Source organism: Salvelinus fontinalis, chromosome 22, assembly GCF_029448725.1.
Source record: "Salvelinus fontinalis isolate EN_2023a chromosome 22, ASM2944872v1, whole genome shotgun sequence".
Lineage (NCBI taxonomy): Eukaryota > Metazoa > Chordata > Actinopteri > Salmoniformes > Salmonidae > Salvelinus > Salvelinus fontinalis.
In genome coordinates, this window is record NC_074686.1 from 19,975,637 (window position 1) to 19,997,252 (window position 21,616).

At 43.5% G+C, this 21,616-nt stretch overlaps 1 protein-coding gene across 3 annotated transcripts in view; it reads right to left on the reverse strand.

Moving 5' to 3' along the window:
* The window catches only part of LOC129820000 (RNA polymerase II subunit A C-terminal domain phosphatase-like), a 131,695-nt gene that overhangs the window by 96,576 nt on the left and 13,503 nt on the right, over window positions 1–21,616 (reverse strand). For 2 of the 3 annotated variants that reach the window (XM_055876782.1, XM_055876780.1), the window contains 2 exons: window positions 16,250–17,416; window positions 55–196 (listed from right to left, as the gene is read on the reverse strand). In XM_055876782.1, coding sequence (XP_055732757.1) covers window positions 55–196; window positions 16,250–17,416 — 1,309 coding nt within the window. The remainder of the gene's footprint in view (window positions 1–54; window positions 197–16,249; window positions 17,417–21,616) is intronic. The other variant, XM_055876781.1, reaches the window with a different exon arrangement.

The window sequence follows — 21,616 nt, forward strand, 5'->3', positions numbered from 1 at the left end:
GTGTGTGTACTGTTGTGACTTTGTGTGTGTCTGTGTGTGTGTGTATATATATACCGTTGGGTCTTGGTGTAGTCCTCCTTCAGTGGATACAGTGATTCCTCCACCCTCTCCCAGCGCTCCAGACATCCCCACAGCCAGTCAGGATTCACCACATGGAGATGTTTACAGCCTTGGGCCTGACGCACCTTCTCTGTACCTGAGAGAGACAAGGAGAGGATCAATCAAGAAGAGAAAGCAGAATACCGTCTGTTGCTAGATTCCAAACTTAAAAGTAGAGCTGACAGCGTTTTAGCAACATGAAATCTTATTCAAAACTGTTCATATACACTGCCAGGAAGAATACATTTTCTGACATAAGAGCACTTCGATATGGTCATTTTCACGTATAGTAAGACATTTGAATTCTATAGCAATATAGAATGGGAAAGGGGGCATGTGTTTGGCCAATTAATAGACAATGCAGCAAATAAAACTTCAAAACCATGTGTTTTGTCGAGGATCGAGTCAACGCAGACTAGTGCACCATATCAGAGAGATACAGTAGGCTTATATTCAAATAAACCATTTGCCACACGGGCCTGGCATGATTAACTTTGAACTGGACTATGTGTTTATAAGCAGTAGCAATAGCTCGACGTTAGATCATTACAACGTATTCGCTAAGAGCCAACAAAATACACCTGAATGGATTTCTGCAAATATGTAAATACCACGGGAGTCCTCATACATTTGGGAACTTCACAGTCCTATTAATATAACCATGAAAAGGTAAGATCTCTCTCCCTCAATTGCCTATGCGCATCAACAACAAGATCAACAACTAATGCTAGCCAGAGCAAGATGAGCAAAAATCTAACGAGGGAACATTAGTTAAACCCTCTCAGCTAGTTGGCCGTCAGAATTGCACTGATAAACGATGGAGAATAGTAGCCTGCTCATTCTTACAACTGAAATGGAAACGTGCCTACCCGCCCATTTGATCGATGCCAAACACATTTGATTGACAACTAATAGACAGTTCAAGTTTAACATAGCTAGTTAGCTAGCTAGCGAAGCGATTCACATTTCTGGCTAGCTAGCCAAATGACACCTGCATCTCTATTTATAGCCAAAGAAAAACAATATGAGGGGGAGTCACCAATGCGAGCCCATCGGGCTGTAACGTTGACTCACTGTGTCCTATTCCGCCCGCAGGTCTTGGGGTTGACACATGCGCTAGCCAATTAGTCACGTTATGACTGACTTGTGATCATTGCCCTAGCTAGTTTGATTGCATTGACATTCCCAGCCTTAGTTAGTCGTCGATTTTTGTTCAAAATATTGAGTCATTGAAACTGAAAACAGTGGATCCCGAATAGGTGGAGGCAGCAAACAATGTACCAAGACAGCTGTGAAATGTATTGGGGAATTACATTCATCCTGCATTAAACTGCATCCATCTATTTTGCCTAAAAGGCCTTACTGTACCTTATGGAATTTTGAGTCAAGTATAACCTATTTTTAAAACCTCTTAGAAAGTTGGTTTTGAAGCATAAACTGGGAATTTGATTTCTTTTACTGATAGGATTGTCCGTTTCATATCTGCAAAGTAGTTAAAATGCAGCCAGTTCCACTTTAACAACCAAGCTGCATAAACAGAGGAGCAAACTGAAGAGAGAAATATACAACAACTCTTGGATGCAAATGGAAGTGGATTTATTGTTAAAACCAACACTTTCAATGGGCCTCCCGAGTGGCGCAGTGGTCTAAGGCTAGCTGTGCCACTAGAGATTCTGGGTTAGAGTCCAGGCTCTGTCGCAGCCGACCGTGATCGGGAGACCCATGGGGCCCAGCGTTGTCCGGGTTAGGCCGGCAGGGATGTCCTTGTCCCATCTCGCTCTAGCGACTCCTGTGGCGGGCTGGGCACAGTGCACGCTGACACAGTAGCCAGGTGTACGGTGTTTCCTCCTACACATTGGTGCAGCTGGCTTCCGGGTTAAGCGGGCATTGTGTCAAGAAGCAGTGCGGCTTGGCTTGGTTGGTTGTGTTTCAGAGGACGCACGGCTCTCGACCTTCGCCTCTCCCAAGTCCGTACGGGAGTTGCAACGACGGGACAAGACTAACTACCAATTGGATACCACGAGAAAAATGAAAAGAAAAAAAACTTAAGGGGGAGCCTCAAATCATACATTCAAAGCCAATTCACAATTATCCTGAAGCATTTCATTTTTCACCTATCTATTAGGTTCCATTGACAATCAGTTATTATTTTATTGGCATTGTCAGTTCAGAGAGCAGCAATTTCCACTTGACTTGGGGCTATTGATGTCTGACCCAGTGATAGAGACCTGCATCTCATGGTAGCACCGTACCCAATTAACACAAGGTTAGCCCATCTCACAGCGGCAAATACTGACTCTACACATCGATTGCCTATCATTCTTTGCCATATTTTCTCCAAGTTGATTAGGTGTGTCAAATTGATACTAGCGTGTTCAGCTCCGACTGTGTAGCTAGCTATAAGCCAATAATCGAGAACAACAAGAGGTCAGCCTTGAGATTGCATAGCAACAGCGGTCAGACAGACAAATCCTCTGAATATGATCTGACTGCCAATGCCGAGATTTGAGATGGCTGAACAAAATTAATTATACAAGGTAGCTAAAACATTGGCCCATGGGCCAGACCCCACAATTTGGGCTGTCGAGTTCAATTGGGGTGACGATTTCCTTGAAGGTCTTTGTCCTTAGAGTTGAAAAATGTGTGAGCGAAAGCTGCCATTGCTGCACTGCTATGTTATCACTCTTTCATCCCATTGGGACTTTACCAGTAGTCAACACATTATTGCTTACGTATATCCTTTAATCATATATCAATGGAAAGCTTAGATGTACAGTATACATCAGACACAATCACAGAATATTGAGGTCAACATCACTTTGACCTCTTGACAGATCAGAATTACCTGTATAAATTGCTTTAAAAAGGAAACCCTGATACACTTGTCGAACAAAGTGTAAAATGTAACTAAGCTACTCGGGAACATTCAACGTTGTCTTGGTAAGCAACCCCATTTGGCCTTGTTTTATAGGTTATTGTCCTGCTGAAAGGTGTATTCATCTCCCAGTGTCTACTGGAAAGCAGATTGAACAAGGTTTTCCTCTCAAATTTGCCCCAAACATAATGCTTTGCATTGAGGACAAGAAGTTCATTTCTTTGCCACATTTTTTTGCAGAATTACTTAAGTGCCTTGTAAACAAGATGCATGTTTTGGAATAATTTTTTTTCTGCACAGGCTTCCTTCTTTTCATTTTGGCATTTAGGTTAGTATTTTGGAGTAACTACAATGTTGATCCATCCTCAGTTCTCATATCACAACCATTAAACTCTAATGGTTTTAAAGTCACCATTGGCTTCATGGTGAAATCTCAGAGTAGTTTCCTTCCTCTCCAGCAACTGAGTTAGGAAGGACACCTGTATCTGTGTAGTGACTGGGTGTACTGATACACCATCCAAAGCCTAATTAATAACGTCAACATGCTCAAAGGGAAAATCAGCATCTACTAATAGCTTCCCTTCTTTGCGAGGCATTGAAAAACATCCCTGTTTTGTGGTTGAGTCTGTTCAGGAAATGAATTACTTGATTGAGGAGCCTTACAGATAATTGCATGTATGTGTGAGGTAGAGAGATGGGTTAGTTATTCAAAAATCATGTTAATCCCTATTGAACACGGAATGAGTCCATGCAACTTATTACGCAATTTTTTAGGTACACCTTTACTCCTGAACTTTAGGCTTGCCATAACAAAAGGGGTTAAATACTTACTGACTCAAGACATTTCAGCTTTTCATTTTTAAAAGATAATTCCACTTTGACATTATGTGGTATTGTGTGTAGATCAGTGACGAAACCATTTACATTTTAAATTCAGGCTCAAACAGCCTGGTTCCTCTCTAGGTTTCTTCCTAGGTTTTGGCCTTTCTAGGGAGTTTTTCCTAGCCACCGTGCTTCTACACCTGCATTACTAGCTGTTTGGGGTTTTAGGCTGGGTTTCTGTACAGTACTTTGAGATATTAGCTGATGTACGAAGGGCTATATAAAATAAAATTGATTGATTGATTGATTGAAACACAGAATATAGAAAAAGTAAAGGGGTGTGAAAACTTTCTGAAGGCACTGTACGTGAGCAATAACTTGTTGTATTCTGACATTGTCACATGGGAAAAATGTATGGGATGAAGGAATGAAAGAGTGAAAACAGATAACTGCCATTGCTGCACATCTATTACACATTATCCAACTCTAGCGACATCGACCTTCAAGAAAATCACTATGAGACATTGTCACCCAGAGTGAGCCCAACCCCTATATAAATCCCAGTACAATGAATGAGAGACTGTCACTCAGGCCATTGTACCGACAGCCCACACAATGACTGTCACTCAGGCCATTGTACCGACAGCCCACACAATGACTGTCACTCAGGCCATTGTACCGACAGCCCACACAATGACTGTCACTCAGGCCAATGTACCGACAGCCCACACAATGACTGTCACTCAGGCCAATGTACCGACAGCCCACACCATGACTGTCACTCAGGCCATTGTACCGACAGCCCACACAATGACTGTCACTCAGGCCAATGTACCGACAGCCCACACAATGACTGTCACTCAGGCCAATGTACCGACAGCCCACACAGTGGCAGCTTCTTAACATTTCCTCTTCACATGAAGTGGGACCCTGTATGCTGCGGTGCCCTACATGCTCCCTCTCCCCTTCTCACTCCTCTCTGTGGTCGAATTTGTCCGGTTCTGACGTACAGAGCTCGTTGAGCCCCCACGGACCGCTGATTGCAAAGTGCAGCTGACGGCAATGCTGCCTGCCACTTCCTGTGCTTGATGATGTCTGAGGGCACATTGGATTGGATGAGGAACAACATCAGGCTGGGCTATTATTCCTTTAGAGACATGACGTCCGCCTGCCAGTCAGACAGCCAACCTGCCAGTCAGCCACATTGACGCTAATTCGAAAGACCAGAGGGAAAGAATCATCGGATTGACCCAGACAGACTATTCTTCCCTGCTCCTCTTTCAGAGTAACACCATTGAAGGCAATGGGTTTCCAAGAACAGGAAGGTACTTGTGACATTTGTAGTCAGGAGGTGAGGTGGCTCTATAAAGCCAGTGTCTCTCAGACTTGCAGAGAAAGGTGGTTCACGTGTCTCTGTAATGGCTGAAGAGGTGCCTACACGAGTAACTACTTTTTAAAAATGGGACTGAAAGGATTCGCCTGCCCCTCTACCTCCTAGACATGTGAATTCAGTCTCCCATATTAAAAAGTGCATGAATGTTCAAGGATAATCTAAAAACAAAGTTGTATTCATTGTCCGCGCCTGTTTGTCTTGTTAATGGCATCTTCACGCCTTTATAATTGAAAAGAAAACACTGGTAATGGTTTTCTATCTTTAGAAGGCTGGGTCATGTTGGCGATACGAACCAAACCTCATTTCAGTCAGTAGGAACTCTGATAGGACCACGTGATTGAACGCCAGCAAAGTGCTTAGCTAGACCAAATTGAAACCACAGCTGTAGTGACAGGATTTTAATGGAACAACAAGCTAGTGATATGTCTTCAAAATCAGTAACACCTGGTAATTGTACAGCTTACTTGGTCACGGTGGTCTTCATGGTGCAAGCCATAACTAGCCATGTACAGATTCAATAGCCCAAGACACTCCAGCTGATGCTCCGTTACACTAGAATGCATTTTGCAATCCAAATGACAGTTTAATATCTCGAAGAGGCTAGTATGATAGCATCCATGCCCATTAGGGAACAGAATATGTTAATGATAAAGCTGAGAAAAGCAATAAAGAAACAGCTTAGGCTATTCTCTGTTTGGAATTCGTTAAGGGACTGATTAAATTCAGGACAGAATATGTACTGTAGGTTACAAGGCTCTCTGGGTTCAACACTTAAAGGAAAACTCCACCCCAAAACAAAATTTTGGTATTTGTTTCATTAGAAACAAAATACCAAAACATTCAAAACATTTTGGGGCTATATCAACAATTGACTAATGAAACAAATGCCAAAAGATATTTTTGGGGTGAAACTTTTCTTTAAGTGGACCTAATATTCATTATGGTTTGGCTCGCTAGAGAGACTTCATAATCTAGATGTACAGTGACGGAGAGTCTTCTAGCCTGTGTAATAGAGACACAATACAGTATGACTGTATAATGAGAGAGAAAATACAGTATGACTGTATAATGAGAGAGAAAATACAGTATGACTGTATAATGAGAGAGAAAATACAGTATGACTGTATAATGAGAGAGAAAATACAGTATGACTGTATAATGAGAGAGAAAATACAGTATGACTGTATAATGATAGGGATGAACAGAGAACCATAGTATCAATTCACCATCCCATTACACCTTTCTCTCTGCTAGATGTTGAGATTGAATGTGTTGATCAGATGATGTTACTGGAACAGTTAGAAGTGCCATTATCTTTTCTCCCCCTATTCCAGCCTGTTTCTTCCCGACATGGCCTTAGTCCCAAATTGGCCCTTGGGGCTCTGGTCAAAAGTAGTGTACTATAAAGGGAATAGGGTGCCATTAAGGATGCATCCATAGCATTCATCAACACAGCCTTGCCTTCATTTGAAACCTGATAACGTAATGGAACATTGTGTTGAAATACAGTATATATACACAAAAGTATGTGGACACCCTTTCAAATTAGTGGATTCGGCTATTTCAGCCACACCCGTTGCTGACAGGTGTATAAAATCGAGCACACAGCCATAGACAAACATTGGCAGCAGAATGGCCTTACTGAAGAGCTCAGTGACTTTCAATGTGGCACAGTCATAGGATGCCACCTTTCAAACAAGTCAGTTCGTCAAATTTCTGCCCTGGTCAACTGTAAGTGCTGTTATTGTGAAGTGGAAATGCCTAGGAGCAACAGCGGCTCAGCCGTGAAGCGGTAGGCCACACAAGCTCACAGAACCCTAAGATCACCATGCACAATGCCAAGTGTTAGCTGGAGTGGTATAAAGCTCGCCGCCATTGGACTCTGGAGCAGTGGAAACTCGTTCTCTGGAGTGATGAATCATACTTGACCATCTGGCAGTCCGACAAACAAATCTGGGTTTGGCGAATACCAGAAGAACACTAGCTGCTCCAAAGCATAATGCCAACTGTAAAGTTTGGTGGAGAAGGAATAATGGTCTGGGGCTGTTTTTCAAGTTTCAGGCTCCTTAATTCCAGTGAAGGGAAATCTTAACGCTACAGTATACAATGACATTCTAGACGATTCTGTGCTTCCTGTGGCAAGAGTTTGGACCTCACAACGCGAGGTCCATACAGAAATGGATTGTCGAGATCGGTGTGGAAGAACTTAACTGGCCTGCACAGTGCCCTGACCTCAACTCCATTGAACACCTTTGGAATGAATTGGAACGCCGACTGCGAGCCAGGCCTAATTGCCCAACATCAATCTGACTTTACTAATGTTCTTGTGGCTGAATGTTCCATGCAGAAATGTTCCAACAGCTAGTGGAAAGCCTTCCCAGAAGAGTGGAGGCTGTAACAGCAGCAAACAGGGGACAAACTGCATATTAATGATTTTGAAATGAACAGGTGTCCACATACGTTTGGCCATGTAGTGTAGTTTCCAACCATAACTGTTCCCCAAAGATGACTGTGGATCTGTCTCAATGCGTTCATATGTTGGTCACCTGCGATACCTCAGACAGTACTGGCACTATTTTGTCAAAACTTGGGTGAATGATGAGTCTTGCCATACAGATCTGGCATTTACAAAATGGCACGGATTGGCCCAAAGTGGGAGCTATAGTAATTAACTGAAAATGTGTTAGTCACACGCAATATCTCAATTGTCCTTTTTCTTGGGGGCCGACATGCTTGCGGTTGCCTTGTTTAAATGTGATTTGACTCAGTGAGCAACAACCATTATACTGTGCTCTTCTTCTTGAGGTTTCCTAACAAAGACAAACACACTTGCAATGATATTAGAAGCTTTTTCCTTTGCAAATTAGTATCTACTTCTAAAATCTAAATTCCCTTGACTTTTGAGTGATTTTTTAAAAACTTTCGGCAGTTTTTTTTTGCTCCTCTTGTTTGTTTGGCCTCAGAACCCAACGAAGCAGACAAGACCCCTAACACCCACAGGTCCTCTCTCGCAGTAGTCCACTCTATCTGATAATCATGGTGATTGTGAACAAGCCAACTGTTTTATTCTGCCAAACGAGCAATAAAACAGACACCTGAAATGACCTGGACCAGTGAAGCAGGAACCGGTGAAACAGGGGCCAGGGGATGGTTGATGTGTTTGAGATGATTATGGACCAGGGGGACAGGCTCTTATGTGTTTGAGGTGTGAACCGTGCTCAGGCTCTGATGCATTTGAGAGGTGACCCCCATGTCATCATGGACATAATGAGTCTGACACGGCTGGCCCTGTAGTGCTGCTCTGATCTCACCTTCTGCATCAACAGGCTATGGGGAAGATCCAGAAGATCCCTCCCCTCTGACCTTCTCCTCCAATGGCCTTTGAGAAGGAGGCGAGGAGTATGTAATTGATATTCTTCCTGTGTTGACGGTAACCTGACCTCTGACACGACAGTCAATATGTTTCAAACTAATTATTTCAGCCATCTGCGTTGTGTTCCACCGATGGTTTTACCAAACCACTCAGACTCCAATTAATATCAACAGCATAAACAGTACGGCTGGGAATTGCCAGGGACGGCATGATACAATATTATCACGATACTTCGGAGCCAATACGATATAAAATGTATGTATGTATTGCGAATCAATATGTATTGCGATTCGATACTGTGATTGTGATTCGCATTCATTTCCAAAAGTTCCACTGAGGTCGGCCGATTAATTAGAGACGATTTGAAGTTCTCATAACATTCGGTAATCTGCATTTTTGGACGCTGATTATGGCCGATTACATTGCACTCCACGAGGAGACTGCGTGGCAGGCTGACCACCTGTTACGCGAGTGCAGCAAGGAGCCAAGGTAAGTTGCTAGCTAGCATTAAACTTATCTTATAAAAAACAATCAATCTGAACATAATTACTAGTTAACTACACATGGTTGATGATATTACTAATTTATCTAGCTTGTCCTGCGTTGCGAATAAATTAACAGGCACCGCATTGAATATCATCGAATCACAGCCTACTTCGCCAAATGGCTGATGATTTAACAATGATTTTGCATTACAATATTGTTTTTAGATCAACAAAAATGTAAATTGTGAAAACAACAGTGGCCATTTGTATGACAATTAATCGTTACTCAAAATACCATAACCGCCAAAGACCTAATCAGTAGAGCAGAAAGAACCAAGACGCTGACCCGGTCTCGTCTCACCTGACCCTACCACAACATTATGTATGCATCCATCCCTTCTGTTTCCACTAGACATCCCTGTGGAATAGTCACTGAACAATATCTGGAGTCAGTCACATGAACTGTTATGCAATAATATACAAAATAATTACAAAAGCCAAACATTTAATGTAGTCAACCTTAATTAAAGTAAGGAATAAATTATATTAAATATAATTCCGTTACTGGGTTCCCAAGTGGTGCAACGGTATAAGCGCTGCATCTCAGTGCAAGAGGCGTCAATACAGTCCCTGGTTCGAATCCAGGATGTATCACTCGCCGTGATTGGGAGTCCCATAGGGCGGCGCACAATTGGCCCAGCGTCGTCCAGGTTTGGCCGGGGTAGGCCTTCATTGTAAATAAGAATTTGTTCTGACTTGCCTAGTTACATTTTTTTTTAAATACAATTTGTATATTTATTTCACGTTTATTTAACCAGGTAGGGCAGTTGAGAACAAGTTCTCATTTACAACTGCGACCTGGCCAAGATAAAGCAAAGCAGTGTGACAAAAACAACAACACAGAGTTACACATGGGATAAACAAACGTAGTCAATAACACAATAGAACATCTGTATACAGTGTGTGGAAATTAAGTATGGAGGTAAGCCAATAAATAGGCCATAGTGGCTAAGTAATTACAATTTATCAATTAACACTGTAGTGATAGATGTGCAGATGAGGATGTGCAAGTAGAAATACTGGTGTGCAAAAGAGCAGAAAAAAACATAAACGGGGATGAGGTAGGTAGTTGGTTGGATGGGCTATTTACAGATGGGCTGTGTACAGCTGCAGCGATCGGTAAGCTGCCCTGACAGCTGATGCTTGAAGTTAGTGAGGAAGATATAAGTCTCCAACTTCAGTGATTTTTGCAATTCGTTCCAGTCATTGGCAGCAGAGAACTGGAAGGAAAGGCAGCCAAAGAAGGTGTTGGCTTTGGGGATGACCAGTGAAATATACCTGCTGGAGCGCGTGCTACAGGAAGGTGTTGCTATGGTGACCAGTGAGCTGAGATAAGGCGGAGCTTTACCTAGCAAAGACCTCTAGATGACCTGGAGCCAGTGGGTTTGGGAACGAATATGTAGCGAGGACCAGCCAACGAGAGCATACAGGTCGCAATGGTGAGTAGTATATGGGGCTTTGGTGACAAAACGGATGGCACTGTGATAGACTGCATCCAATTTGCTGAGTGGAGTGTTGGAGGCTATTTTGTAAATGACATTGCCAAAGTCAAGGATCAGCAGGATAGTCAGTTTTACGAGGGTATGTTTGGCAGCATGAGTGAAGGAGGCTTTGTTGTGAAATAGGAAGCCGAGTCTAGATTTAATTTTGGATTGGAGACGCTTAATGTGAGTCTGGAAGGAGAGTTTACAGTCTTGCCAGACACCTAAGTATTTATAGTTGTCTACATATTCTAAGTCAGAACCGTCCAGAGTAGTGATGCTGGTCGGGCAGGCTGGTGCGGGCAGCGATTGGTTGAACAGCATGCATTTAGTTTTACTAGCATTTAAGAGCAGTTGGAGGCCACGGAAGGAGTGTTGTATGGCATTGAAGCTCGTTTGGAGGTTTGTTAACACAGTGTCCAAAGAAGGGCCAGATGTATACAGAATGGTGTTGTCTGCGTAGAGATGGATCAAAGAGTCCCCAGCAGCAAGAGCGACATCATTGATATATACAGAGAAAAGAGTCAGCCCGAGAATTGAACCCTGTGGTACCCCCATAGAGACTGCCAGAGGTCCGAACAACAGGCCCTACGATTCGACACACTGAACTTTATCTGAGAAGTAGTTGGTGAACAAGGCGAGGGAGTGATTTGAGAAACTAAGGCTGTTGAGTCTGCCGATAAGAATGTAGTGATTGACAGAGTCGAAAGCCTTGGCCAGGTCAATGAAGATGGCTGCACAGTACTGTTTTTTAATCGATGGTGGTTATGATATCGTTTAGGACCTTGACCGTGGCTGAGGTGCACCCGTGACCAGCTCGGAAACCGGATTGCATAGTGGATAAGGTATGGTGGGATTCGAGATGGTCGGTGATCTGTTTGTTCACTTGGCGTTCAAAAACTTTTGAAAAGGCAGGGCAGGATGGATATAGGTCTGTAACAGTTTGGGACTAGAGTGTCTCCCCCTTTGAATACGGGGATGACCAGCCGCTTTCCAATCTTTGGGAATTTCAGACAATACGAAAGAGGTTGGAACAAACTAGTAATAAGGGTTGCAACAATGGCGGCGGATAATTTTAGGAAATGAGGGTCCAGATTGCCTAGCCCAGCTGTTTTGTAGGGATCCAGATTCTGCAGCTCTTACAGGACATCACCTGCCTGGATTTGGGTGAAGGAGAAAATGGGGGGGGGGGGGGGGCTTGGGCCAGTTTCTGCGGGGGTCCAGAGCTGTTGGCCGGGATTGGGGTAGCCAGGTGGAAAGCGTGGTCAGCCGTAGGGAAATGCTTATTGAAATTCTCGATTATCTTGGATTTATCGGTGGTGACAGTGTTTCCTAGCCTCAGTGCAGTGGGCAGCTAAGAGGAGGTGCTCTAATTCTCCATGGACTTTAGTGTCCCAAAACTTTTTGGAATTAGTGCTGCAGGATGACAATTTCTGTTTGAAAAAGCTAGCCTTTGCTTTCCTAACTGACTGTGTATATTGGTCCCTGAAGAGTTGCATATCGTGGGAACTATTTGAAGCTAGTGCAGTGCGCCACAGGATGTTTTTGTGCTGGTCAAGGGCAGTCAGGTCTGGAGTGAACTAAGGGCTATATTTGTTCTTAGTTCAAATTTCTTTGAAAAGGGCATGCTTATTTAACATGGTGAGGAAGACAACTTTGAAGGACAACCAGGCTTCCTCTACTGATGGGATGAGGTCAATATCCTTCCAGAATACCCGGGCCAGGTCGATTAGAAAGGCCTGCTCGCAGAGGTGTTTTAGGGAGCGTTTGACAGTGATGAGGGGTGGTCGTTTGACCGCGGACCCATAACGGACGCAGGCAATGAGATCCTGGCTGAAAACAGCAGAGGTGCATTTAGAGGGCAAGTTGGTCAGGATGAATCTATGTGCCCATGTTTACGGATTTGGCGTTGTACCTGGTACGATGTATTCTTAAAAGTAGTAACTCTTACTGTTTGGGCACAGACCTGGATAGTAGGACAGAACTCTGCAAGCTCTCTCTACAGTAGATTGCAACTCCGCCCTCTTCAGCAGTTCTATCTTGACGGAAAATGTTATCATTGGGGATGGAAATTTCAGAATTTTTGGTGACCTTCCTAAGCCAGGATTCAGACAGGGCTAGGACATCAGGGTTGGCGGAGTATGCTAAAGCAGTGAGTAAAACAAATTTAGGGAGGAGGCTTCTGAAGTCAACATGCATGAACTCAAAGCTTTTCCAGTTACAGAAGTCAACAAATGAGAGCGCCTGGGGACACACAAGGCCTGGGTTAACCTCTACATCACCAGAGGAACAGAGGAGGAGTAGGATAAGGGTACGGCTAAAGGCTATAAGAACTGGTCGTCTAGTGCGTTTGGAACAGAGTAAAAGGAGCAGACTTCTGGGCGTGGTAGGTTAGAGTCATGGCATAATGCACAGACAAGAGCATGGTAGGGTGCGAGTACAGTGGAGGTAAACCTAGGCATTGAGTGACGATGAGAGGCTGCATCTCTGGAAGCACCAGTTAAGCTAGGTGCTGTCTCCAAATGTGTGAGGGGTGGGGCAAGGGAGGTAACCGAGGCATGTAGAGCGGGACTAGGGGCTCCGCAGTAAAACAAAACAATGAGAGCTACCCTAAACAACAGTATACAAGGCATATTGACATTAGAGGGAGGCATAAAGCAATCACAGGTGTTGATTGGGAGGGCTAGACAACAACGTGTAAATAGCTAAGACAACAACAACAACGGGTAAATGGCGAGGAACGGCAGAGAGGGTCAGTGAGCTACACACAGGGCCAGAGTTCGAGGCTGGGGCCGACAGATAAACAAATGAAGTACCGTGTTAATGAACAGTCCAGTAGGCATCAGCTGTGTAGCCGAGTGATCCTAGGGTCCAATAAGCAGCAATGGATGAAACAGGGAGCCGCTCAGCAGTCGTCGCTACGCTAGGCGAGCGCGAGACACAGCACTCAGAGAGTTAGCGGGCCGGGGCTAGTAGCTGGGTCCTCACCGACATCAACAACAGAGGCCGGTTGAGAGCACATCGGCCGAAATACGTCAGCAGACCAGTCGTGATGGATCGGCGGGGCTCTGTGTTGACAAAGGGTCCAGGCCAATTGGCAAGAGAGGTATTGTAGTTGGTGTACTTTGTTTGCTAGCCGGGGGAATGGGCCTAGCTTGAGGCTAACTGGTGCTTGCTTCTGGACAAAAGCGTTGGCCACAATAGCCACTCGGTAGCAACTAGCTAGCTGCGGTGATCCGGTGTAATGGTCCAGGGTTTGCGGCAGGAATCCGGTGAAGTAGTGGGGAAAAAATGCTCAGGGCTGATATCGCGCTGTGCAGACATTATCTGTGCTAAAGATCCTTGTGACTGTGCTAAAAGGTAAAGACTGCTAGCAGTGGCTAACAATGACTAAATAGCTAGTAGCTAAAAAAAGGCGTTTTTTTTTTTTTACACGAGGAAAAAACAAACATGTCCTGCTGCTAACGCCGTCTTGAAAAAAAATAAAAAAGTTTATAATTTAGCCTAGCCCAATTAGACTACATCATGCTGGATATAAAACAAGCATATTTCTACAATTAGGCCAAGGCTATTACACAGAAGAACAGTTTACCAATTACATTAAAGATGTGCTTCTGTAAAGAAGATAAGCCCTGTTTGGAAATGAGCAGCTATAATAACTGGACTCCAGAGAAATTCTGCAGAATGAGATGAAGACTTGTGTTGTTGTCGGGCCACAGATAACTGTAGACTCGAGACACTTCAGAGATGTTCTGCAGAATGAGATGAAGACTTGTGTTGTTGTCGGGCCACAGATAACTGTAGACTCGAGACACTTCAGAGATGTTCTGCAGAATGAGATGAAGGCTTGTGTTGTTGTCGGGCCACAGATAACTGTAGACTCGAGACACTTCAGAGATGTTCTGCAGAATGAGATGAAGACTTGTGTTGTTGTCGGGCCACAGATAACTGTAGACTCAAGACACTTCAGAGATGTTCTGCGCTTCCCCAAACAGAGTTGTTACTCTATTATTAATTAAATTAATTTTAAAAATCTGGTTAAAATTCAATGAACCAAAGTTCAGAGAAAGGTTTTGTTATTCTAATTAAATAATATCCAAGGCCATGGATTAATGATGGAATTCTGTTCAAATAAATCATAATAAAGTTTGATCAGGCTGCAACTCAACGAGCAGAGTATTGACTTTAATAAATTAATTCAGACTTTCCTCTATTAGTTCAGGTCACTGATCTGATTTCCTCTCATTACGTCAAACGGATTAAGCTGTAACTGAACTTGATGTTTCTTTGTAGGCAAGAGTTCAGCAGAGGACAAACAATGAATACCTGTACCTGCCTCTATTCACATAGGATACAAAAAGAAGACCACAAATAGGGATAATGCTCTATGCTCCAAAACAACTACATGCTCTTCCCCAGCCGCACCACTTGGCTTAACAAACAAAGTGGCAAGTCAGGCTGTTGATTTTTGTTACAATGATTGATACAAACTTAGTCATTTAAAAACTGTGCTTTTACCGGACAGGTAGGTGCTTGGGTAGGTATGCAGGTACACTCCGTACACCCCCCCGCCTCAGAACAGCTTTAATTCATCAGGGCATGGACTCTACAAGGTGTCGAAAGCATGGGCCAGCATTCCACAGGAATTTAGGTGGAGTAACATTCTTGATACACACAGGAGTGTGAAAAACCCTAAAGCATTACAGTTCTTGACAGAAACCGGTGCGCCTGGCACCTACTACCATACCCCATTCAAAAGACACACATACACAATCCATGTCGAAAGGCGTAAAAATCCTTATTTAACCTGTCTCCACCCCTTCTACACTGATTGAACATCATTAAGGGATCATAGCCTTCACCTGGATTCACCTAGTCAGTCTGTAAAAGAGCAGGTGTTCTTAATGTTTTATATACTCATATACTGTGCCTTCCACACCACCTGACTTATTGTACATTTTGTTGTGTTACAGCCTGAATTCAAAATGAATTACATCTCACCCATCTACACACAATACCCCATAATGACAAAGTAAAAACATGTTTTTATAAAATGTCAAATTTATTGAAAACGAAATATAGAAATCTCTAATTTACGTAAGTATTCACATCCCTGAGTCAATACATATTAGAATCACCTTTGGCAGCGATTACAGCTGTGAGTCTTTCTGGGTAAGTCTAAGAGTGTTGCACACCTGGATTGTACAATATTTGCACATTATTATTTTGAAAGTTCTTCAAGCTCTCTCAAGTTGGTTGTTGATTATTTCTAGATTGCTATAGATTTTCAAGTTGCTTTAAGTCAAAACTGTAACTAGGCCACTCGGGAACATTCAATGTCAGTAACTTGGCCTTGAATTTGTCTCCCAGTCTGTTGGAAAGCAGACTGAACCAGGTTTTCCTCTAGGATTTTGCCTGTGCTTAGCTCTATTCTGTGTCTTTATAAGGTCATTTTTACTCCTGAGCTTATTTAGGCTTGCCACAACAAAGGGTTTGAATGCTTATTGACTCAAGATTAATTTGTAAATTGAATTACACTTTTACATTATGGGACATTGTGTGTAGGTCAATGACACAAAATCTCAGGCTGTTAGACAATAAAATGTGGGAAAAGTCAAGGGGTGTGAATAATTTCCAAAGGCAATGTAGGTAGTAACTCACCTGCTCTAGCAGCAATGAGGTGGGTGGTTCTGCCAGGGTCTTTAGAGCGGAGCAGGAGGCCTTTTCCTATCTTTGCTCCCAGGGCCTTGGCATGGTAATTCTCCCTGGTTCTCTCCATGGGGTAATTGGTGGGGTACAGTCCAGAGAACACAATGGTGGTGCCCTCCAGGCTCCGGGCCTTCAACTCCGGGACGATCTTCCTGATGTCAGGCATCTCTGGGCGTTCCTTCCTGAGGAAGCCGTTGTAGCGGGCGTAGTATTCTCCATGGATACGCTCCAGCACCTCTTCTAGGTAGATGAGGTGGTCATCCTTGTCCACGTCCACCTCCTCCTCTTCCTCCTCCTCCATGCTCGGGTCCAGAGACTCCTCCCCCATGGTGACTCCTGACTGTTCACTGTTCTGGGACTCTGTCTCAGCCTCCCTCCGCTCTAAGCGCCCGTTCTCCTGCTCCGGGTCTGGAGGGAAGACAACCTCTGCCCCAGACGTCTCATCTGAGGTCTCCCCTACTACCGCGGAGCTGTTCTCCCCCTCCTTTCCTCCAGCCCCGCCTGATGGCTCCTCTACTGCTGCCTGCTCCGCCCCTTCCTGTTTGGACTTCTTGGTCTGGCTGGATACCCCGTCCCTCTCATTGTCTGATGAGGGGGGTTTACCCGTAAGAGAGTCAGCGTCACTGTCGCTGGACAGGTCAAAGTCCAGGTTGCTGTTGGGCTCATGGAGGTCTGGAGGAGTGGAGGATGGAGGAAGAGGAGTGGAGGATGAGTTCACCCCACCCGGAAGGGGAGCTTCCTCCCCTGAGCCCAATGTCCTGCTGCCATCCTTCCCCTCTCCATTCCCCTCCGCTTTCATCTCATCTTTCACATTCATCCTGTCGCTCACCTGTGCTGCCGCGCTGGCCTCGGCTCCCTCGCCCTGACCCCGCTCCTCCTCCACAGCCTCGCCACCGTCCGGTTGAGTCCGTTCATTGGCTGCTGCTCCCTGAGTGGCTGAGGGTGCTGTTGACTCCCCCCTCCCTCCATTGTTGTGGTCTTTGGCCCGTTGTTTCTTAAGACCGTTACTCTGCTCCTCTGATGTAGACGACCCTCCAGATGGCCCTGTTTTAGGCCCGGTTGTCCCTGACGTTACTGCTGGTTCTGAGGCCTCTGCTGGTTGGCTGGCCTGGCTGCCTGCTAGGGTAAAACATCACAGGCTGACAATTAGCATATTAAAACACACGCACAGACAGTTTATATACACTCAATTAGTATTCGGTAGCATTGCCTTTCAATTGTTTAACTTGGGTCAAACGTTTCAGGTAGCCTTCCACAAGCTTCCCACAATAAGTTCGGTGAATTTTGGCCCATTCCTCCTGACAGAGCTGGTGTAACTGTCAGGTTTGTAGGCCTCCTTGCTCGCACACGCTTTTTCAGTTCTGCCCACAAATGTTCTATTGGATTGAGGTCAGGGCTTTGTGATGGCCACTCCAAAAACTTGACTTTGTTGTCCTTAACCCATTTTGCCACAACTTTGGAAGTACGCTTGAGGTCATTGTCTATTTGGAAGACCCATTTGCAACCAAGCTTTAACTTCCTGACTGATGTCTTGAGATGTTGCTTCAATATATCCACATCATTTCCCCCCCTCATGATGCTATCTATTTTGTGAAGTGCACCAGTCCCTCCTGCAGCAAAACACCCCTACAACATGATGCTGCCACCCCCGGGCTTCACGGTTGGGATGTTGATCTCCGGCTTGCAAGCATCCCCCTTTTTCCTCCAAACATAACGATGGTCATTATGGCCAAACAGTTCTATTTTTGTTTCATCAGACCAGAGGACATTTCTCCAAAAAGTACGATCGTTGTCCCCATGTGCAGTTGCAAACCGTAGTCTGGCTTTTTTTATGGCGGTTTTGGAGAAGTGGCTTCTTCCTTCCCGAGCGACCTTTCAGGTTATGTCGATAGAGGACTCGTTTTACTGTGGATATAGATACTTTTGTACCTGTTCCCTCCAGCATCTTCACAAGGTCCTTTGCTGTTCTGGGATTGATTTGCACTTTTCGCACCAAAGTACGTTCATCTCTAGGAGACGGAACGGGTCTCCTTCCTGAGCGGTATGACGGCTGCGTGGTCCCATGATGTTTATACTTGCGTACAATTGTTTGTAAAGATGAACATGGTACCTTCAGGCATTTGGAAATTGCTCCCACGGATGAACCAGACTTGTGGAGGTCTACAATTTATTTTCTGAGGTCTTGGCTGATTTCCTTTGATTTTCCCATGATGTCAAGCAAAGAGGCACTGAGTTGGAAGGTAGGTCTTAAAATACATCCACAGGTACACCTCCAATTGACTCAAATGATGTCAATTAGCCTATCAGAAGCTTCTAAAGCCATGACACCATTATCTGGAATTTTCCAAGCTGTTGAAAGGCACAGTCAACTTAGTGTATGTAAACTTCTGACCCACTGTAATTGTGATACAGTGAATAAGTGAAATAATCTGTCTGTAAACAATTGTTGGAAAAATGATGTGTCATGCACAAAGTAGATGTCCTAACTGACCAAAACTATAGTTTGTTAACAAGAAATGTGTGGAGTGGTTGAAAAACTAGGTTTAAATGACTCCAACCTAAATGTTTGTAAACTTCTGACTTCAACTGTATCTTTACTTTTACTTATGACAATTGGGTACTTTTTCCCAACACTGTTTTAGGAGGTGTAACTGAATGAAGGCAAACTGACCTGTGGCCACCGAGGCATTAAACCACAGCATTGAGAACATTGTATGCATCAGAACTATGGTTAAAGTGCACGCCTCAAGACAATGTTCTCCAAAGCACTTTATCCTCTCAGTAAATCTACTCACTATTTTGAAAACATAAATATGCCCATCACTGGGTCTGGCAGCAGAAACCAGTAAATTATAATACATTATTTATATGAACAGCATGGCGTGAAATAGATGTAAAATCTGGCTTCTCTACAGCCTCAGCATGATGAATTTTCAGGGTGGGGACAGGCAGTTCATTACAGAGCACAGTTCACAATACATGTAGACCCATCTCATCATGGTAACTTTTTATTTTGTGCTACAGTAATATAAAGACCGAATGCACGCCTAATTTACACATCTCCATCTGGCTTACAGGGTTGAACTTGTTTTTTTTAATTGGAAAGATCATATATATGTTTTTAAATCTTTGCTTTAAATCAGAGCAGCCAATAGAACTCAGTTAAACAGTTATTTATTCAGACACAACCAATGCTAGTTCTATATTATTCAAGGATATCATTAGAAATACAAAAGGACAAAGAAACATATTTAATTTAATTTGAATGCGAGGAAGGAATGAAGCAACGAGAGAGAGAAAGAGGTAGGCTAATAACATTAGTGGAAATATTATGAAAAGGGTATATGCCTCAGCCTACTACTTATACAAATAGGACCTATTATACTTGCAAATTAAAATTACATTCGCTAGCCTATAGTTGTAACTTTGTAGGCTGCATGTTCTCTCCCTGCTTTATCATAGTTTGAACAATGTGCATAATTCCAGTACGTATAATAGAATATAGTTCACATTAAAAAAGATTAGCCTACTGGAGCTTGTTTCATTTATTTACCCAAGAAAGCATATAGCTAGCTACGCCTATGGGCTTATGTTTTTCTGTTGTGCATAATGTAAAGTAGCCTATATCATATACTGTACACACACACACGTGTATGTGTGCCATTCAAATCTAATTATAATTTGGCACCGAATACAACAGGTGTAGACCTTACCGTGAAATGCTTACTTACAAGCCCTTAACCAACAGTTAAAAAAAATATTAACAAAATAAAATTAAAAAAATAAACGGTAAATGGGCAAGAAAAAAAGATTTGTGCCTTTGAACGGGGTACGGTAATAGGTGCCAGGCGCACCAGCTTGTATCAAGAACTGCAACGCTACTGGGTTTTTCACACTCAACAGTTTACTGTGTATAAAGAATGCTCCACCAACCAAAGGACATCCAGCCAATTGACAACTGTGGGACGCATTGGAATAAACATGTGCCAGCATCCCTGTGGAACGCTTGACACATTGTAGAGTCCATGCCCAGAAGAATTGAGGCTATTCTGAGGGCAAAAGGGGGTGCAACTCAATATTAGGAAGGTGTTCCTAATATTTAGTATACTCTGTGTGTGTACACACAAACTGAATGAAAATTAAACGCAATTTTAACGATTTACAGTTCATATAATAATCATTAAATTGAAATAAATTAGGTGCCAATCTATGGATTTCACATGTTTGGGCAGGGGTGCAACCATGGATGGGCACAGGCCCACCCACTTGGGAGTCAAGCCCACCCACTGGGAGGCCATGTCCAGCCAATCAATTATTTTTATCCACAAAATAGTTTTATTAGACAGAAATACTCAGTTTAATCAGCTGTCCGGGTGGCTGGTCTCAGACGATCCCACAGGTGAATAAGTCAGATGTGGAGGTCCTGGGCTGGCATGGTTGGACATACTGTCAAAATCTGTTTGGATTTTCTTGGGTAAATAAATGAAACAAGCTCCAGTAGGCTAATCTTTTTTAATGTGAACTGTATTACGTATGGAAAATTTCTACACAATTGCATTTTATTGACAGCAATTAGAATGCACAGATATACCATGACAAGATCCTGAAGCCCATTGTCATGTCATTCATCCGCCACCATCACCTCATGTTTCAGCATGATAATGTACGGCCCCATGTCGCAAGGATCTGTACACAATTCCTGGAAGCTGAAAATGTCCCAGTTCTTCCATGGCCTGCATACTCAGACTTGTCACCCATTAAGCATGTTTGGGATACTCTCGATCAACGCATACAAAAGCGTGTTCCAGTTCCCGCCAATATCCAGCAACTTTGTACAGCCATTGAAGAGTGGAACAACATTCCACAGGCCACAATCAACAGCCTGATCAACTCTATGTGAAGGAGATGTGTCGCGCTGCATGAGGCAAATGGTGGTCACACCAGATACTGACTGGTTCTGATCCACACCCCTAACATTTTTTATTAAGGTATCAGTGACCACATATGTGTTCCTAGTCATGTGAAATTAATAGATTAGGGTCTAATTTATTTATTTAATTTGACTGATTTCCTTATATGAACTAAGTCAGTAAAAGCTTTGAAATTGTTGGAAATTGCATTCATCATTTTGTTCAGTGTCTCAAAGGTTTTTGGAAGAGTTTGTAATGTTTTCTTCTTATTAACCAACAGTCACAATGTGTCCTGTTTTGAGGTTCAGAACATGCTCTTGAACGAAACTGATTAAAGTTTTAGTGTGATGCTGCATCATGAGGAGAAGTTTTGTGGCTGATGGTAGTTCACTGTGATCTAATTTGGCTT